This window comes from Spea bombifrons, chromosome 1, assembly GCF_027358695.1.
Source record: "Spea bombifrons isolate aSpeBom1 chromosome 1, aSpeBom1.2.pri, whole genome shotgun sequence".
Classification (NCBI taxonomy): domain Eukaryota; kingdom Metazoa; phylum Chordata; class Amphibia; order Anura; family Pelobatidae; genus Spea; species Spea bombifrons.
Window position 1 is genome coordinate 14,830,109 of NC_071087.1, and position 15,285 is coordinate 14,845,393.

The 15,285-nt window shown below is 37.4% G+C and overlaps 1 protein-coding gene across 1 annotated transcript; it reads left to right on the forward strand.

Annotated features, from left to right (window-relative positions):
* The first annotated feature begins 2,515 nt into the window (after positions 1–2,515).
* On the forward strand, positions 2,516–14,996 carry ZNF518B (zinc finger protein 518B). Its single transcript, XM_053458282.1, has 2 exons — positions 2,516–2,677; positions 12,847–14,996. Exon 2 carries the CDS (start codon positions 12,986–12,988, stop codon positions 14,906–14,908), a length of 1,923 nt encoding a protein of 640 aa, XP_053314257.1. The 5' UTR covers positions 2,516–2,677; positions 12,847–12,985; the 3' UTR covers positions 14,909–14,996.
* The last annotated feature ends 289 nt before the right edge of the window (positions 14,997–15,285 follow it).

Here is a 15,285-nt window from a genome sequence, read left to right on the forward strand (position 1 = left end):
CCCACAGGTTGTTAGACCCATCAATTACAGCCATAACAAATCAATGGCTTTTACCTCATCAACCAGCAGCAAAACGGCCTGTAATGGCGGCTACGTGTTCCAACAAATCCAAACAAATTTTTTGGCACTTCGTTATCGCCCTCGTTTTCGTTGAATGCGCGAAACAGGCAATTGTGCTTAAAAAAAAATTGCAAGTACACGAATGCAGACAAGGAAGGTATTTGAGCACCAGAATTTGTATTGTACACCTAAAATGCAATGGTGGAACCAGGTCAAATAAAAAGGTATATTCAGTCTACTGCTGAATATTATTGTAGATGCAGTTAACAAAAGTCGGTGTTTGTAAAGTGTATACTCCCCAAAGCCCAACAGTTATTAGCCACTTCGCCCATAATAATCTACTAGCAATGTTGTTTCCAAGGCATCATGTGAGTTGCAGTAAAGAAAAGTTAATGTTGTGTAGTGTAGCTCCGTGATGCGCAGCAATCATTTAGAGGTATCACAAAAAAGAAAGCATAGAGGGCAGTAAAATAAGAGACATAAAGGCTGGGAGCCAAAATAAGGCACTTGTAGCAATTGTGGCTGTTATTACACTTCTCATCATGTTCAGCCAATCAAATGAATGACTGAGACTCATGAGAGTTGCATTCCACAGCAGCTGCAGTACCAATCCGTAATGATATAAAAGCTAAACTTTGGGACACCAGTTACCGGGTACTCCCTTCTCGATGATGCTTAACATACCAGGCAGGCTCAGAGTAACCCTAGCTGCAATACATGAAATAAAATACCTTTTGCAAATGATGTCTCTGCGAAGGGCCAGCTGCCAGGGTGAAAGGAAGAACACCAGCTAGAGGGAAAGAAAGAGCTGGTGCTCTTTGAAATTCTGGGGTGTTGGGTGGACAAGTGACCCTCTGGATGCCCATGCGCCAATGGTTCTTTCTATTTGTGAAATTGTGAACGCCGATCTTAATTGAGGCAAGGGAGGCATGCACTTCTTTACATGCTAGCCTGGGTTCTTTTGTGACCTCCTGTATGAGCTGTTGGTGTGCTCCTGGAGGAATTTTGGGGCAGTTCACCACTAGTTTTCTCCATTTGTAGACAATGTCTCTCACTGTGGTTCTCTGGAGCCCCATACAAACGGATTTGTGCCCCTTTCCGGACTCATAGATGTCAATGACATTGTTACTTATCCGTCCTTGAATTTCTTTAGATTGCAGCAATTTGAGACCTGTTAGCCTGCTTAGCTTTGCAAGACAGGTTCTATTTGATATTTAGATTCAATAGAGCTACCAATAATCATGCCTGGGTGTGTCTAGTTAAATAAACCCCAATTATCAATTAAATTTGGTCAACCCTTCAGTACCATATAGATGTACCAGTATGCCCTAAAAACGGTGCTTAAAAGCATGTTAGGACGTACCAGTACGTCCTGACGTTCCAGCAGGGACATGAACATCTACCTTCCTCTACATAGAAGATCAGACTATATTTTATCAGCCTGAACTCACCACTGTCAGAAGAAGCCAGCATCAGTGGCTTCCTGCTGATCGATCGTTTGTAACGGCACCCAGCGCAAGCATTCCTTTGTGGGAGATGTCACTGTTCACATCAACCAGAAAGTGACATGAGGACAGGATATCCTATACAGGCTCTGTCTAGACCCTCCTGGGATATCTGATTGTCCCCTCCCCTGCTTGCTGATTACACACATTGCAATAGGCAATGCAAGTCACAATTATTATTTTCTGCATGTTTCTATGGTTTTAATGGTTGAAATATTTAAAAAGGATGTATAATTTGTATGGGTGCATCAAACACAGACAAGGAGACTTTAAATTTAACCCACATATGGTAAAAACATACAGACTTTATGGTACTTAAACACCAGGCTGAAGGAGTTAATTTAGTAGCTAAGGGGCAGTTACTTTTTCACATAAGGATAGGCATGGTTAGAAAGTTTTTCCCTTCTATACATGAAATCATCGTTTGAATACTGCATTTCATCTTAGTCTACTATTAAAATTAGTTTGATGAATTTGTTTGATTTAAGTGTGACAAATACACATAAATCAGAGACAAGCTCTGTATATATTCACACATACACACAGTTACGAAAATACTATATACTGCCATTCAAAATAATCTTACAGAACTGATGTTGCTATCTATATAGTTGGACTCAAACTGACCTTATACAGAAGCACACGTTTATACTCTGCGTCTTAATTGTTATAATAAGTCACGTTGCGTAAGACCTATTTTTAACTCAGGGCTACCAGCTGCGCATTTAGAGAACAGATGCATTGGATGAATAGTGATACTTGTCTAGAATCACCTCTTTCTACCAATATCCACTGACGTCTTTCCACATCTGACCACTAGCTTGCGCTGCGGCTCTCCTAGGCGCATTGATACGTTGCTCGACTTGTACATGGCAGGACCGCCTTCTGTAGAGTTCTACTGAAGACGCCGCGACGTGAAACCAATCCGTGCGCTGGTCGACGTCATTCTCCTCAGAGTTCCGTTTGCTGAGTGAATGGCACGCTGGCTGTTATCGACATCACGGCTTGCGGGACTCAGGCTCCCGTGACCGCTGGGGGGTGTCTGTGTCATTGTACACGGATAGAGTATAATCCTGCACCGCCAAGGAATTCATCCGCCGGCGGTTAGCGAGGTGGGTATGGCGATGTGAACGGGAGTTATTTTTTCCCAGTAGCCGTCGGCACCTGTGTGGGCCCGCTTGCGTAGCGTGTAGCCCCTTAAAGAAAGCCCATACTTGACACAGCGAAGGATTATGGGACAGTGGAATTTCGTGGGGTTAAACGTGTGGGTAACTGGGAGGGATGACATACGAATAATGGTAACAGAGACCTCTGCCTGCCATTTGTTTAACCTTATGATTGCCAGTGTGCAAAGCTCTCGGCTACTCAATTGAGTAAAGGTATGTGTGGTATTTGTTGGTATGTTTAGAGTTGAGATCTGTTTTAACCCCCCACTCATCAAATCAACCTAATTCACTGATCAGCTACTTTTGAACAGGTAAGTCCAACCTCAGCGGTGTCACTTATGGATACGTTATTTAATGAGAATGATTGATCCAATGGGATGCTCAAAGCAATTATCCTCTCTCTGTATTATTTTACATTTGTTTAATTATTATTGATGTATATTGCATCACCATATTCTATGGTAATGTACAATGGCTATAATTTTCTGAAAAAAAGATGTTTTAACCTCTTAATGTGTGGACTGCATAAGCCTTATAGCTTGGACTATTACAAAGTTTTATGTTCAGTGACTAATTTAAATTTGAGTTAAATATAGTTTGTCTAATTACTCAAGCCACAATGTGTTAACCAGAACCTTAATGTGTTCAAGCTCAATATTAAAATAGTAAGTATAAATACTAGAATACAGTTTGCACTGTAGATGAGATTTGTAAAGGTAACTTGCTGGAAACAAAAAAACTGGTAGGGTACAGAAATTCAGACTTATCAGTTTAACTCTTTCACAATCAGGGCTGTTTTGTATCCCAGGGACCAAAACATTTATATATAATCTATGCTAGTAAATGCTCGTTTGGTATGCCAAGGGTATTTTGCTTGGGTCAATTTTCAGGCAGCTGCTTAACCACCAAAAAATATTTTTATTAATAATTTTGGCATGATTTGGTGAATTGCTGGTGCCAGAAGTTGAACAGCCACATTTTGTTTATCAGAGATTGCTTTACTGGGTTCCTTTTTGGGTACCCCAACCTCCGTGCCAACAGCACAGAATAAGCCTCGACATTAGAGAGCAATGGCATTTATTGCCAACAAATATAAAACTAGAACATTAAATCACTTTTGGATGCTTTTAAGAAATTCTTTAAAGTTGTTAAATATGTTTGAAAATATAAGTGACTGAGGTCTAATGCATAATGTCAGCCTGCAATATCAAAAGTACATCCAGGAAAACAGCAGAACTGACTTGGACATCGCACGTTACAAAATTGATTTTTTTTGTTTTCTGTAATACGTGATGACACATGGGCCCATTTGGACTGCCGGAAAAAGCTAACAATGCAAGATGAGGGTAAATATTTTACATTGACTCCATTTGATTGTCAAGAAACAGGTTTTCTAGAAAAGACATGGAAGGAATGATCAAGGGAAGAAGCAATGTTGGCATAGCCTTAACAGCTTGATACTATAATCGGGAATGGAAGAACTTTGCAACCCTGAACGAGGACAGCTAATGAAAGTGAAACCAAGTGACCATTTACTGTTGAATTGGTGCCAAAGATGTGTACTAGCAAAACATTATCACCTCAACACATGAACAAAGATAGGAAGAGGTGATCGAAGTGGAGGTGATGAGCGGGAAGACAATATAGGTTTGAGAGAGGACCAACGAAGGGCTTTTTGTTATTTTTTCATTCAAGGAAACAGAAGATGATGACTTTGGGATAACCTGTATGGAGACAAGAGCAGCCCTTCCCTTAGAATAAATTGTGAGGATGTTCTTCATTTAAGACCTTCATATGGATTTCCACTGACTTTTGATACATTCCCCATTGACTTGAGTTGTTTATGATTAGGAAGCATCAGGAAGAACACTGGCATCAGGAAGAACACTGGCATTTTCAAAACCAAACACAGGGAGCTATGGATGGTGGTATTCTAGGCATTATCAAAAGCTGATTAAAAATGTAGCCCTATTATCACTAAGAATCCACACATTAACTGTTTCAGGATTTGGTTTGTTTGATGAGAAGCAAGTGAAAAAATATATATCAGATATTTTTCCACCATGAAATCATATGGTGAATTGAGATTGGGAAATGTAAGATTTCTGAGCAGATATGATATAGGATGTAAAAATACACCAATACCTCCATTAAAACCACAATACTGTATTGATGTTTACACATCGATGAAAACGGGACAAAGAATCGACATCTCACGCGCTTCGCCCTTATGGGCTTAATCATAGACCTATAGATCCCACGGAATTGTCTCTACATGGGTAAGAGACTTGCTTATCAAGAAGGAACATGATACAAAATGGAACTGTAGTAATGGTTTGTATGTCATAAAGTGATATCTACACTCAGGACAATAGGAAAAGGCAAGCCAATCAAAAGTGACTATGGTTGTATGGACTGAATGGACCAATTCTAGTCTTTTCGGTCTTGCTGAATCACCTGAATAAAATGATTGTTTTGCAGAAATGCAAATGCCAGAAAGTATCTTACAAGAGCTGTGTGTAAGAGTTCATGATCTTAATCATGAACAGTAAAAGTCACAGGACTCAGGTAGTCATAGCTATGGTTTACTTCCAGCCGTACACTTTTATGCGCTGTCCTTTTCTATGAGTTTGTGACTTCCTGGCTACAAGAAATGGCTTTTTCTTTGTCTACAGTACAAAACTGCAATTTGCCATGTATAGAATGCTGTTGGCTATTGAAATAAGCACGTTATCTACCAAAAGTCAAAGTGAGCTTGCAATATGCAAAATCGAACAATGTTAACCCCTTCATTCCCCTATAGACGTACCGGGACGTCCAAAAAACGCCCACTAAGAAACCCCTATGGACGCCCCGGTACATCCAGCCCTTCGTGCAGCGTCAAGGACACATCCCTGCCGCTGCACGGGAGACCAGGCTGTCGTTTGGACTCCCCCCTGGCAGCAGAAGCCGGCATCGCTGGCCGATCTCCTGTAACAGCTTCCGGCGGGGATATCCTGCCCTCCGACGAGGCACAGAGATGCTGCGATCTCTATGCAGGTCTGTGAGGACCTGCATAGAGATCACAGTGTGATCGGTGCAGGGGGATCGCGGGGAGGGGAGTGAGAAACCATGTCTCTCACTCCCCCTCCTGTCCTGAAAGAGAAAAAAAAAGTTAATTCATTTAAAAAATAATAAATAAATCATTAAAATAATACAAAAAAAAGTATGTGAGCTGTGATGTCATTGTGACATCACTGGCATGTTCAGGAGGACCTCTAACCATTTCTGTGTAAAAATAATATATAAAAAAAAATAAAATAAAAAAAGATAATAAAAAAATTATTAAAAAAACCTTCCCATTGCCCTAGCATAACATCTAGCCAGTATAACCCTCCTGCCCCCATTCACAACCCCCAAACCCGTTAAGCCATAGGCATAAAAATTATACAAAATTGTACACCTTATAGTATGCTCCCTGGTGCTGGGAAAGTCTGGAAAATCTATATAAATTAGGTATTTCTGAAATCAGGACACCTGAATTCATAAACTTGGAGGGGATTTTCCATCACTTTACCTAGTTTTGTGAGGATTCAGAGGGAAAATGTAAAAAAAAAAAATTAGTTTATTTTTCTAATCTTCGCTAGTTTTTACTAAATTTCTCATTCTGAATTTTTAGCTAATCATCCAACTATGGTATCAAACGAAAGCTCTATCTCCTTGAAAAAAACAATATATAGTTTATATGGGTACACTATTCACAGGAAAAGAGAATCATCGCTAAACCGACATACCCCAAAAATGGCAAAATTGCTCTGGGCTTTGAGGTACCAAAAACCCCTGGGATTGAAGGGGTTAAAAGCTGTTCCCTTACAAGCATGGAAATGAGTTTTGTATGTGTAATTTAAAGGTTTATGCCCTACCTCAATGATTATAGGTTGGAAAAAAAAAATACCTCCTGACGGAATGCTTGACAACATACTTTGTGATAAATCTGTTAATCAGCATATTTTGGACAAAGCACTTCAGTAAGGACGAGCACCTCTTCTACACACATGCACCTTTCAAGACTTCTGAGATGTCATTTGACTTCCTGTTGTCAATTGAGTTAGTGGTGCATATAAAAGTAGAATTGGCGGCCAACCATACCCCAAATGGCTTTTTATTTCTATTTAACATGGCCTTCTTGTGTATCTTCACAATTCTTTGGTGCAAAGGTGCAGAAAGTGAAGTAAACAAGCTCTAAATATGAGAGGTCACGTGAGATTGGCAGAGCTTGTTGTCAAGTACAGTACAGAAATAGATCACATGTGATTATTTCATTAGCACCAGTGGTTATGGTGTAGTTACTCTGGGCCCTGCAGGGGGAAGCAGCAAGTGAGCCTGCGGACTGTTCCCTTTTTTTAAAAAAAAAATATATATTTCAAACCCAAAACATTAACCCTTTCACACACACGTCCCCCTTAACGTCATGGTGAGAGGCAGCAGGTTGTGGTTGCTGCTCCTTTTAATTTGTAGCATATAGGCCTAATTGAACTGTTGAACCAGACAATTGAAGAAAGCAATTACTATTTAAAAAGTCTTTAAGAAAACCTAGAATGATCTTTTAACTTAAATTTTCTTGAGATAAGGACATCACTGTAGAGCAAAGACATAATTGTATACCATTATGTTATATGCATATTAGGATGAGAGAGAGGGATGCGCCACAATTTTCTCGTATATTATATCACTAATTGTCAGTTAAATATAACTAAATAATCTACTAGAGCTTGCTTTGAAACAATATATTGTTGAACAATTTCAAAAGATAAAAAAGGACATTGAATGTAATCAAAGTGGCATATATCGTTTTATTGTTGGAAATATTAATATATCGGTAAATTCATCAATGTTAATGGTGTTTTATTAAGGAAGGGTATCCTCCGTTATGAGAAAAAAAACTGTCTAATATAGAAATAAGTTCTCATTCCCAATATTATAATGGTAAATGTTGCATTTGCAGTTTGGTACCATTTATACTAGTCATAATTGTAATAAAATAAAGGTACTCACTAACTTTGGAGAGGTTTGTATTCTGTAGTAAGTATATGTAGTCAACATTGTTGTTATGCTTGATTTACTGTTAGGTAGTATTTGTTTTCCAAAGTGTTATTCCTGCTGAGCATCACGGTTATTATCAAGCGTGTCAATGTACCGCGACAGTTGTATAGTAAATGTGAAATTACATATTGTCTGTAGTGTATTGAAGAAAACTGTGATGTGAATGGGTTAATACGAAGGTGTGTTGGTGTGAGCTTTAATTATTAAAGCAGGGATTTAACTATGCAGTACAGAAGTTTAAACAGGAACTTTTTTTTATCACAGTTTTGTCAAAGTAATAATGTTCCAGTACAGCTGAGCATGTCCTTGAACTTGGTATGCAAGGAAGAAGCCTTGAGAAGCTTGTTGACTAATAGGATAAGGAGTACAGTATGGGAATCCTTGTTTGGGGGGGGGTTTACACCGTACAATTTTAAACAAATAATGAGCATAATCACGTAGACCATTTAATTACATAGACCTTGATGTATTAGTAGGTCCTGGCACTGGGAGAGACTCTGCATGGATCAGTGTATGGTGCCTGGCACTCAGCCCTGCAGCCCATCTTGCACTGTGAATAATACACAGCTTCGAGTCGGGGCGTAAGCATAATCTCATTTCTGGCTTTTATGATTGTAATTTGCTTAATTTACTCCCTGCATGGATTCTTTCATTTAATAAAGCATCATCTCTCTATCCTAGAGCCCATTAGTCCTACAAGTGTGTGTAATTGTGGGTTAAAACATTGTCACGCTATCTAATTTCATTTTTATATATTACACCCAAAGTATTTTGTGGGAAAATGCTTAATGGTTATCCAAAATATCATCAATAACTTGTCTTCTGTTACATTACTTTCCAGCACGTTGTATTCCTTACACCTTTTGCAGTATATAGTTTACCCAACAATAGTTTTTGGAACATCTTGATGAGCCGCATAGAACATTTGTTTTCCTTTCATCAAACCTTGTGATTACAACACACAAGAACTCTACTACCTTAGATTGCCTAAATGCTAGTATTGTGTGTTTTGTACTGTTTATCTTTTGTATGTAAATAATCACAGTGACATGTCTGATTTGCAAATATTAATTTCTTCTGTTGTTTGAACCTAACCCTAGGCCCTGAGTACAAAATAGTTATTGTTTCCCTTTTGCCTGTGTCTACATGCAGCCTACTTGCAAGCTAATGAATGCCTTGAACAAGCTTGCTGCCAGTACTTAATTTATTGACTAGACATTTTTGGGCAAAATGATAAATATAGTATGATTGACAAAAACATGAAACTACAGACCTGTTGGCTTTTGGTTGCATTTTAAGAAATTAGTTTAGATATGTATTTATATGTTTACAGAAAATATAGAATATATAGTTTGAGAAGTGACTGTTTCAACCAATAATAATAATAATAATAAAAATCATATAAGCAATTTTGGGGAATTTACCCAAACCTTGTCAATTCTCTTGCTATAAATCACATCTCTAAAGATGTTTGTACCTGTTGTTATTTTAATATATTTATGACCTAGTTTCAAACCCAAACACATTTTCCTATAGATGATGATAGGATAAGATTTGATAATTTTAATACGATAAAATTATGTATCAAAGGAAAACTGTCATCGAAAACTAACAATTGGTTATCTAACAATGTATTTATGTAATAAAAGCTTTATTTTCCTTTAAAAATCTTGTCCTATAAAAGTGCTGTTGTCTGAGCATGCGTTTGTAAGTTCTGAACATTTAACCAAGCCGTAGGAAGCGTTCAGTGATAAACCAGTACTTAACAAACAAAACGGCCTGTACTATTTTTCCCAAAGTAAATAGTTATTGGAACAATGTGTTTTAACTCTTTAGTGTCTGGAGCTTTACCATTTTGCCGTAACTTTGTTGAAACTTGACTTCCCAATTCCATGTTTAGTGAGCTAACGCATGTTTACCAACACAATATTGTTTCTCTTTATACCAGGTTTTTTATAGTTTGTCATTTAGCATGAATAATATGTCAAACTGTAAAAAAATAAAATGTTTTTAATGTTACTTAGGATTTCATCCACAATAACCTGATTTATGTTCACCAATATCCCCCGAGATTTTAGTTTTACAAGGGAGCAAAATGCTTTTCATTCTTTACATACTACACCATTTTTATTTTTGAACTTTGGATTTGGGCCAAGGAAGTTTTTCCTTTTATGTATGTTTCTAGTTGGGGGTACAAGGTGTTTGGACAGCTTTTTTTATTGTTTATTTTTTTTACATTTTTCATATTTAATTTTTTGACTGGAGATCCCTCTTCAGGTCTTTTAAAGACCTCATAGATCTCTCTTGGAACAGGATGGATACCCCTTTAGGATGTCATGGTGACATCACTGGGTCCCTTTTGTTTTATTTTTGAAGAGAGAGAAACACTTCCTTTTTACTTTATTCCGTGCTGCTCATCATGTTACCTATAATAAGCCTGTAGGGGGGCTGACACTCATTGTTTCAATCATTGTTTCACTCATTGTTTCAATCTGTTCAGGTATTCCCCATTATTCTAGTGTAACCAGCACTTGCATTGAAAGCTGTTGCACTCAATCAGCCAACCGTAAGATAGTGATGCTGGCTAATGCTAACGGGATATACCTCAAGTTGTTTAATGACAGCCTGATCTCCCCAGTATCAGTGGGAATGTATTCCCATTGGTACAAAAACATAGGACGTACTATTACTTCCTTGGTCATGTATACCATGTTTTATAGAAGCTAGTGGTTGTGGCCTATGGTCACAAAGGGAAATGCATTTCATCCAACTACAATCTATATGCTACAACCAATAATGTCTATTTAGCCTTAATTATTTTGTCAAATATTTTTTATAGAACACTCAGCTCAGTAAGCTTACAAAAATAATTTGAACACTTTATTAGGACACCTTGGCTACACAGCCTTATGTTTAGGGAAGGGTAAAAAGGTGCACTTAAAGTATAAAGGTGTGCTTTATATCTTCATCTCAGATCAGCCATTATATCCCACCCACAAAGTGCCTAAGCAGCATTCCTGATTTAAATATCAGGAAACCGTTTAGATCTGATTAGGCCTCAGCCTACTATTGGGCCTCCAAAGCATTATTTTGCTGTAATTTGGTGGGGGAATCACTTAAAAGGACAGGCATGGCTATGCCCATGTTCTAACCCATTTACAATAAATTATTCTCATCTTGCTGTGCCTAACCACAACCCCTGCACATCTGGTTCCACTAACCCAGCTCATGTGTGCTCTCTTGAGGAACACATTTGGGATGTTCACAGGTATGGAAATACTTTTTTGTTCTTTGGCAACAAAATGTTTATAGGTGTATTAGCCCAAGAAACATGACTTTATTCAACCTAACACCATTTATTGTTCTTTAGGAAAAGATGTAACATATTCATGATTTGTGCAATCTTTTCTTCTGATATTAGCTTATGTAACTACTTGGCGAAGAAAAGTAGTGGAGAGTGTGTAGCAGGCAGGGAGTCTTTAATTTTTAGGGACCCTATGTGTGAAGATGGAAATGGCCGATCTCCAACATAAGTGGAAGGAGGTCACTGTAAAACTACTTATAATGTTAATGTTAAATATCAAATTGTATTGCAGATTTCAATAAATGCAGAGATTTATTTGCTTATTCATAGCTCCATTTATGAGTAGCCATTACATTTCTATTAGAGCAAATTTCTCTAAATTCCTTCATTTAATATTATAATCCAATGCAGTGAGGAGTACGGAGTGCTGAAGATGGGAAGGCCCATATTTATTTATATGAACTATAAGAATAATTCACGTTTAGTTTGATTACAGTTGAGTTAGACTAGATTTTATTTTCATAAAAAAGAAACCACAAATGCTGGATTTGCAGGGGCTATTTTTAGCTATGAAACAAAATTATACATGAATGAAAAATGTGCCATATTAAACCCTTCAGCTGAAGAAAGAGTCTAAAACTAAAAACAGTTGGTTGCGTAAAAACATATATAAAGCCACTAATAAACGTGAATGCGAACAATATATCTGACCAAATGTCGTAAATGTATAAAACATCATACACAGAACAATTCTTATGTAAGTTTAGCATATAAGTGCTTGAAACCTATAAAGAAAACATAAAAATACACCTAATATCATAATAGCGTAATATAAAAGATCACAATATGGAATGAAAAATTTATGAAGTTGCACTCTCAAAACCTGACTGAGGCGCCTGCTAATTTTGTGTCCAGGAAGGACCCAATGATCAAGCGGCTCTATCCACGCTATATCTTTTTCATGTTGTACAAATAGCAATACGTTCTCTAGTAACATTAATGCTTTTATGGAGTTAGCACTGCAAGGGTTATTTTCAAATATTTTTCTGTGCTAGCATTTGAAGTGGTATTTACGAAACTTTATTTTTTTTCTGTACCTTCCTCCGTCATATTGTCTTCTCCATGTCTCAATTGATTTCTGAGACTTATGTCGTCAATGTACCAATGAGCTAAGCACATCAGGCTTTTTATTGATCTGTTTGCTACAGTGTATCCATGATAAGTAAAAGATTGTTTTACCAGTTAAGTAGATTCCCTTGTCAGGATTTCTCAATCTTCACTGGTGAAACAATCTTCTGCTTAACATTGATACATTCCTAGCTTGCATTATTGAATCAGTTGAAGTCTCTGGTCAGTAAGCGGCATATGCAGGGCACAACTGTAAATATGATGGGGCTCTGACGCTGCATGATGTATTTGGGAGATTTGCAGTTTCCTGGGCACCCTTAGTAGGGTAAAATCTGGATTTGTATTTATTCTTTAATGTTAAATGTATAAAAAAAATATATAAAACCTTAATTCCTTCATTCCCTATTCAAACATAATAGCTATCATCATTATCAACATTTTAAAAGTTCTTGCATGCCATTGTAAACAGTAGTCAGATGTCATAAATGAAAGTTTTGACGCTGCTATATTGTTAAAGCCTTCTTTGTGTTTATATTTTGTTTAACCACTCCAGTGCATGTTCAGAAATCCTGGATCCTGATTTTCTTTTTTTTTTTTCCAGTTTCAAGCTCCGGAAAGAAAGGATGTTGTAATATTTGAAAGGGGACAGATACTGGATTTGCATTTGGAAATGGAATGGTTCATTGGCATCTGAGTTTGCCTTAAAAATCATAAAATTGGATGCTTTGCAAACAAGAAGGATGATGAATCTCCCTAATCAAGTGCAAATGGTAACAAAATTCAATTGTGAAAAGTGCAGGTTCTCTACAAAAGACCCACACAAATATAAAAACCATGTCTCTCTTCACAATGATATTAAGTTTTCCTGCTCACATTGTGATTACGTATCATATACCAAAGGCGACTTCCAGAGACATTTAGTGACACACACAGGAAAGTTTCCATATACCTGTGAATACTGCGGTTATGGGGCTGTTAGAAATGACTATATTGTAAAACACATCAAAAGAATCCATGGTGATGGCAAAATACAGTGTTCTGTAAGCAGTGCAATTAACGGTGCAAAGTCTGTCAATATAGTACAAACGCCTTTACCAAGTAATACGTCGCATGGTTGTTCAAACAATACAATAAATACTACCGAACAAGTAGATTTAACAAATAACGTGGGAAATGTTACCTCACTACTTCCCACATTTGATTCAAATGTAAGTAATGCTAGTGTAAATGGCAGTCAAGTGGAAGTAGAAGTCATTTCTCCATCTGAAGGTCCGTTGTACCCATGGATGACATTAACCGTAGTTGCGCCTAAAACATTTAAAGTACCGTCCAGTTGTTTTGCTCAGATTGCGCAAGTGAATCCTGTTAACGGTACTTACCACTTAACTTTAAAGTGTTTTGAACAAAGGGATTTAAGATTGAAGAATGAGGATGGGCCCAACAAGGAAGCATTACTTAAAGAACATAAATGGCCAGATGATATGTTGACTTCAGAAGAGCATGCTGATCATTCAAGCCTGTGTTCCTTACAAGAAGGCAGTGCTCTTCAAATTAGTGCTAGTAAACTTCCATCAAATGAAGAACAAATGTCAGTAACTGATGGTCCAGTTACAAAAAGCAAACAAAATTTGCTTGGAGCATTACCAAAAGAAAACAATGACAATATTAGTCATGTGGCAGAAGGCCCTTTCATTTCCTCAGTATTCTCCCTCAGCTCTGGATCGAAGAACATTTTAGAAGGCATACAATGGGAGAACTGCCCGAATGACAGCAATGAATCAATTCTTCCTAAGAAAAGCATTGAAACGATAGGTGCTGCCCACATATCTGTGAATCCTCCTGGTAACCAAGCGCTTCCCAGTACAGCAACCACTACATGCATTTCCAAATTGGAAAAGGGTAATGATGAGCTGTTTGACAAAATAAAAAAACAGACAAGCATTGTATTGGAAAATGCTGATTTTGGACTAACTGTTAAAGAAAAAAGTCTTGATGCTGAATTGGTTCCCACACCAGATGGTGGAAAAACCTGTAAAGATCGAACGTCAGCATTAATGCAGGACCACAAGAAAAGATGGGACAAACCAAACCGCTACAATAAAAAGGACATGCATTTCTGCTCTCAACCTCAGACTTTGTTTTTATCCTGCAACAAAAATGTCGTCATGCAGCCTCTTACATGTGTGATGCAAAATGGTTTTAAAAATGGCCTTAAATTGCCGGAGTTAAAAACCAATCCAACTGATACATTTTCAGAACAGGAAAATATTACAGATAACAGCAGTGATAACATCGTAACAAAAGGAAATGTGCACAGAGCTACAAACGCTTGTCTACCAGGAAATCAATCTTCAAAAGTGACCAGAAAACAAAGTTTTCACAAAGCAAATTGCTTGAAGCCAAAAGATAAAGCACTTTCCAGAAGACAAGGGACATTTGCCTCAAAGAGGACATTACCTCAAAGTTCAAGACCTCTTAGACTCCTGCCTTTTAAAGCTTGCCAGTTAACACAGACACCTTCATACAATCAGCCGGTAGTGGTATTAAACCATCCAGATATGGATTCACTGGAAACGCGTCATATTATGAAAATTCTCAACAAGTTTAAAAGCAACATCATAAAAGTAACTTTATCTGAAAAGATGTGCAATACATATGCTTGATATGTTTGGAGGAAGTGATCCTGATGATTCTATAATCTACTCAAAGCAGTTGTAAGACATTTGGGTTGAATGTCTCTACCGATTGGACCGTTCCATTGGTTGCTATTGTAAAAAGAGTCACTTTTCATAAATAACCCTTATTGTATTTAGGGCCATTAATTATTTTAGCATTGCAATTACATATGAATTTGATCTTTAGTATTAAAGCGTTTTGTTGAAGCTCTTTGATTTATACAAGAACATATACACTGTTTATGTGCCTTACTAGAAACTTTTTAAATTGAAGATGATTTATAGGGGATTTTATTATCAAAATGACGTTTAAACATTGATAACGCGTTGAAAGTTTCAGTATTAAGTGTGTGTGTAATCACATG

What these genes read in the sequence shown, in the direction of transcription:
- ZNF518B (XM_053458282.1), top strand. Translation starts at nt 12,986, where the DNA reads ATGATGAATCTCCCTAATCAAGTGCAAATGGTAACAAAATTCAATTGT.